Below are 6,000 nucleotides of genomic sequence, written 5' to 3'. Positions count from 1 at the left end.
ACCATAACCTTGAACTCCTGCTTCAAGCGATTCTCCTCCTTCAGCCTCCTGAGTAGCTAGGGCTATAGGAATGCACCACCACACCTGGATACTTTTTTTTTTTTTTGGTAGAGGCAGGGTCTTGCTATGTTGTCCGGACTGGTCTTGAACTCCTAGCCTCAAGCAATCCTCCCACGTTGGCCTAATTACGGGTGTAAACCACCGCATCTGGCCAAAGACTGTCTTCTTAACTATTGTGAAATCTGTAGAGGATATGAGAAAACACTAAAACAAGATGATAAAAGAAAGAGAAGAGGAAATAAGAATGTGAGAAGAGGTGTTAAGGCAGCCTTGAAAGTAATAGCCTGTAAATCTTACAAACTGAAACCAAGAAGATGAACACCAAAGAAGCATTTATAATTCACTGTTCTTTTCCGCTACATCTTGTTCCTACCTTGATTTAAAAAGCTTGAACAACAGCCAGGCATGGTGGCTCATGCCTGTAACCCCAGCACTTTGGGAGTCCCAGGAGGGTGGATCAGTTAAGGTCAAGAGTTCGAGACCAGGCTGGCCAACATGGTGAAACTCCATCTCCACTAAAAATACAAAAATTAGCTAGGCACGGTGGTGGGTGCCTGTAATCCTACCTATTCAGGAGGCAGAAGCAGGAGAATCGCTTGAACCCAGGAGGCAGAGGCTGCAGTGAGCCGTGATCATGCCATTGCACTCCAGCCTTGGTGACAGTCTCAAAAAAAAAGGGGGGGGGGGCTTGAACAAAAAGTGGCTGCCGTCACGAGCTGAATATAGACAATATATATATATATATTTTGGCCAGATACAGTGGCTGACGCCTGTAATCCCAGCACTTTGGGAGGCCGAGGTGGGTGAATCATGAGGTCAGGCATTCGAAATCAGCCTGGCTGACATAGTGAAATCCTGTCTCTACTAAAAACACAAAAAATTAGCTGGGCGTGGTGGCAGATGCCTGTAATCCCAGCTACTCGGGAGGCTGAGGCAGGAGAATCGCTTGAACCTGGGAGGTGGAGGTTGCAGTGAGCCGATATCACACCATTGCACTTCAGCCTGGATGACAGTGCGAGACTCTGTCTCAAAAACAAACAAACAAACAAACAAACAAACAAACAAAAAAACAAAAAACACCACCGATGGGGAAAAGCAAAACGAAATTTAAGATCAAGAGGAGAAAATGTTCTTTAATCAGGGAGTGAAGGAAGTTACTTTCACTTACGGTGGAAGTTGTCAAAAGTGCTCTGTCTTTTGCTCAAATCAACCAATAAAAATTCTTATTAAATAGTTATTATGTGTTCTACGCTGTTTTAGGAACTGAGGAAGGCACAAGGGAAACAGGCTGGAGTGCAAGATCTCCTCTCACTACAACCTCCACCTCCTGGGTTCAAGTGATTCTCCTGCCTTAGCCTCCCGAGTAGTTAGAATTACACGCACCTGCCACCAGGCCCAGCTAATTTTTGTATTTTTAGTAGAGATGGGGTTTCACCATGTTGGTTAGGCTGGTCTTGAACTCCTGACCTCAAGTGATCCACCCGCCTCGGCCTCCCAAACTGCTGGGATTACAGGCGTGAGCCACCGTGCCCAGCCTCTATACCTTTTCTATAGTGTTCTTTTCGCTCTTGTTGAAGCCTCCCTTCCCCCTTAAGACCCAGCCAAAGGTCAACTTTCCCAGGGAGTAGGCATCCTCCTTGGAGCACTGAGCTCATGTTGTTATGGCTCTTTTTCATGTTTTCCCCACAGCCTCTCATAACTAGTGATAAGTTTTTCCACAGGTATCACTGTTCCCCCTTGCTGGAACCTTCTCTTTCTCCCCAATGAACTCTAAGATTTTACTTTTTTATTTCTGAATTGTATCTCTAACCTTCTAAGGCTTTGATAAAAGTATATCTTATGAGCATACACTGTTATTAAGTCATAATTTTTGGCCATTGAAATTCCCTGAGTAGAGATCCCTCGACCGCCCAAGCTAAGGTCTGTAGTTTCTCCATGAAAACAATTCACCCAGGTCACTTTGGGTTCTGAGAGGCTGGAACTTATTTCTATAAACCTAATACTAAAATGAAATATTTTTGTCTGTTTTCACTATTGCTTAGCATCTGAGCGCTGAGCATCAGGCAGTTTTAGTTACTGAAAGTATCTAAGGAAAGATGTTTTCTGGCTGATGCTTAATGTTTTCTTAACGCCCAAGAAATGGGACTCCAGCGGCTCTAAAAATGGCATTTAAGATGAGAATCAGGCCGGGTGCAGTGGCTCATGCCTATAATCCCAGCACTTTGGGAGGCTGAGGTGGTAGGGTCACTTGAGCCCAGTTCAAGATCACAGTGAGCTGTCATGGTGCCACTGCATTCCAGCCTGAGTGAAGGAGTGAGACCCTGTCTCTTCACACAAAACAAAAAGATGAGAATCAAAGTGTTGCTTGGTAGTGTAGAAAAAGCGTTTATCAACACTGTAGGCCCCTGTCAAGCTTACATTTGGAGTAAGGAGTAAGGAAGGGAAGGGACTTATGCAGGTCTTTCCATGCGGCCTTGATTTAGTCCACGGAGTCCAAAGCCCATTCTGAGGCAGGGTCTCTAGGTTCTTGGTTTACACCTGCAGGCTGATCCACAGACTAGAGGGCAGCTTGTTAGACTTTGGAAACACTTAGATTAGGGGGGAGATGGAAACTCAATCCCAAAGGGACAGTAAAATGAGCCTAAGGTCTGGCGGGACGATAGCTCTTAGCGTGTAAGGAACAACAGAAAAACAAAATAGTGTTTCTGTGGGTGTGCTGGGTGAGGAGGGGAAACAGCCGGAAGAGGGGATCCGAGAAGAACTAAAGGAGCCCACGAAGCATGCAGCTCCTCGGAGGAGCCGGGAATGATCACTGCCCATATCCTCCCGCCACAGCGCAAGCCGCCCGGGCGGTCCCGGCCGGCAGAGGGCAGCAACTGGGCGGGCGACGCCTGGCAAGGGCCGCCCCGCGCTGACCCGCTCGCAGGGATCCTCATTCTGAGCGCGAGGCGAGGGGGACTCGCACCCACCGCCACCTCTCCCTGACCCTCTGGCCACCATGCACCTCGGCCCGGCTGAGGGGAGTCGGGGGGTCGGGGGAGAGGGCGTAGCTGCCGAGAGCCTGGCGCCCCTGCCCGGAGGAGAACGGAGGACGCCCTCCCGGGTCTCCGGAAAGGAAGGGGGACGGGGTTCGGTGGGCCCTGGGACGGGGATGGGAGGGAACGTGGGCGAGCTGGGAGCCACCCTCCGCAGCCTGGACTTTCCTGGCCTCTCTCTCCTCCGAAGCAGCACCGGGCCGCTCCGGTCCCCGCCAGCCCCTGCCAGCTCCGCTTTCGGGGGCCACGACCCCCGCTCGACTTCGGCCGCTGTGCGCCTCCCGCCGACTCTGACCCAGGAACCCGGAGACCAAGTCCGGCTGGCCGAGGCCAGCGGGCCGCGGCGCAAGTTCACGCTCCCACCGTCGAGGGCTGTGGAGGCGGCGTGGGCTGGTCTCCGCGGCCGGGGGGCGGGAGCGCCGGGCGGACTTGACCGTGGGCGCCAAGCGTCCCGGCCGCGCGGCGCGGGCTTTATGTAAATGGAGGCTGCGCCGGGCGTCCTAGGTAGGATGGACCAGCCCCCCGCGCCTCGGCCCTCACGTCCAATAAGAAGAGCCCCAGCTTGACACCTGCCTATATACAGGCGAGCGCGCCCCCGGGCCGCGGACCGCGCGCACAGCCCGCACTGCCCCACGCCGCGGGCTAGGGACACCCGGCCCGTCACCATGACTTCCAGCAAGATAGAGATGCCCGGCGAGGTGAAGGCCGACCCCGCCGCCCTCATGGCGTCCCTGCACCTCCTGCCGTCGCCCACGCCCAATCTCGAAATCAAGTACACCAAGGTAAGCGGCCGCCCGGCGCCCGTCGTCCACGGAGACTTTCTAGAACCTTCTTCGATCTCCCCGATCTCTTCAGCGGGTGAGGGCGGCGGGACGGGGCCGGGGTCGTCGGGGCCAGCCTGTCATCCCTGCGAAGCAGAGGGACCCCCTGCCTGTCTTCGGGACTGGGGCGTTTGAAGCTCCGCCGTGGTCTGAGGACGCCTTGGGAACTTAACCCAACCCGAAGCGCAGCGCTGAGGGGCGGCCGTCAACGGCTCCTGCCCCGGCCTCTGAGGCTGGTTTCTGTCCGATTCTCCTGGTCCCGACTGCCGCGGGGAAGGCGTCGGAACCGCTTAGTATCCTCAGATGGAGGCCGGGGTTCCCCGTCAGCTTGGCCACGTAGCCTGGCCGTCGCCTCTCGCTCCTCCGCCTTCCGGGCCCCTCGGCTGCTGGTCCCAATCAGGTCCTCCACAGCCCGGAGGGTGCTGAGGGGCTTTTCCGTAAGAAATTGTCAAGACACCAGCGCTCTGGCCGGTTTGACAAATTTCACGGAAACCTGACTGATAAGTACAGTAACTCCAACGTCAGCGTTTCATGTGAATTTTGTAGGCAGTGGCAGTTTCCCTGGGAAACTTAAAAAGTTTTAGTATTTGTTAGCATGTTCGGTTTTGAACTGAAGAACTTACTTTTTTTTTTTATAACGAACGTTGACATCTTGGGTTTGCTAAGCAGGATTTTTGTTGTCGCATCGCCTAAAAAAGAATATGCGTCTGCTACCTAATATAAAATGAATTTACTTTCCACAAATTCGACATAGAAAAAAAATGATCGATTACAAACGTAGGGGTATTGTAATGTTACAACATTTCGAGGGAGGTGGTGAGAGAGAGATGGGATTCAAAACCACGTTTCTTGGCGTTCATTTTGTAGTTCTCTGGTTTGATTTTCTAGTCCTTTCGGTACATTTCTACACCCAACTTCTCCCAATTAACGCAAACGCATAGACGCACATGCATATGGTTAAAGGTTGATTAAAGATGTATTCCATCGTGCTGTTTTACAAGATAAATTTTGTAGAGAAGTAAATTGTTTGCATCTGGCTTAGTGGTTGAACGAGATATACAAGAAACAACATCAGAATATTGAGATTTCACTTGCATTGAGTTTTAGGTTACAAATCAGGGCGATTTGTGTTTTGAATGTCGATTTAGATGGATTTAATGTACCTGCTAGCTTTTTTAGATGGTGTGACAAATTTTTCAGAGCCGTTTTAATGAGAGGTCGTTAATGGTTATAACCTTTAGGCATTGTTTGCATAACAATAGTGCCAATGTGTGGCACTTGTCTGGGTTTAGGAACGAGCAGGGAAAGCATGCAGCTTAGAAGTTTTGTTTTACGAGGGTCTCTAACCTCTTCAGGCTCTTTTTAAAGGTCTTAAAATGGAAGATCTACACAGGAGAAAAGACCTAACCCTCAGATTTGGGAAGGTTTGATTTTAGTCTTATTTTTGATGGGATTTTTCTAACAGCCTCTGAAAGAAATTTTAGGTATGCAATAGGTACGTTTTTCAGAATTTAATTTGGAAGCTCTTCCAGTTCTCTTACTCCCTAACTACCCCCTCTCTCTTTTCTCTCTTGTTCTCCCCCAGTAGGAAAGACAACTGATTTATAGCTAATTGGAGCCTTTAATGTGGAGTCTTTTAGCTCGGGGAACTTTTATCCAGTATCCACTTTCCCACTTAATACAAAGAAAAACAATCAGAAATGAAATAATGGATTGTAACTTGATTCTTTAATTTGTGGGGAGGAGGTACCTTATTTTTGCCTTGACAAACAACCCTCATAAACACTGAGTAACACTAATCTAAAGGCGAGCTCTTTCCACAAAAACTTGTAAAATCAGGTATCTGTGAGCATTCCCAGCAGTTTTCCTCCTCAGCTTTTTAGTGAGACTTCTAAATTTTCTAAGACAAGCATAGTGGACAAGCAGTATTTTTTTTTTTTAAACGTGAAGAGCAGAAGCTGCTCTTTTGGTATCCCAGGGTAATGATTTTTTTACTTAAAGGAAAAATAAGATTAATAGTGAGTTTTTTAAAAACAAACATGACCAGAAGTGAGGGAAATTATATTAGCAATTTCAAACAGAAG

General features: G+C 49.5%; 1 protein-coding gene across 2 annotated transcripts in view; it reads left to right on the top strand.

The window, feature by feature from the left end:
• The first annotated feature begins 3,255 nt into the window (after positions 1–3,255).
• ALDH1A2 (aldehyde dehydrogenase 1 family member A2) overlaps positions 3,256–6,000 on the top strand; it is a 112,639-nt gene continuing 109,894 nt past the window's right edge. The window contains exon 1 of one of the 2 annotated variants that reach the window (XM_001172159.6): positions 3,256–3,877. In XM_001172159.6, coding sequence (XP_001172159.1) covers positions 3,761–3,877 — 117 coding nt within the window. In that variant the 5' untranslated portion in view covers positions 3,256–3,760. The remainder of the gene's footprint in view (positions 3,878–6,000) is intronic. The other variant, XM_009429223.5, reaches the window with a different exon arrangement.

This window comes from Pan troglodytes, chromosome 16 (assembly GCF_028858775.2).
Source record: "Pan troglodytes isolate AG18354 chromosome 16, NHGRI_mPanTro3-v2.0_pri, whole genome shotgun sequence".
In the NCBI taxonomy this organism is placed as follows: domain Eukaryota; kingdom Metazoa; phylum Chordata; class Mammalia; order Primates; family Hominidae; genus Pan; species Pan troglodytes.
This window is presented reverse-complemented; position numbering and strand designations above follow the sequence as displayed.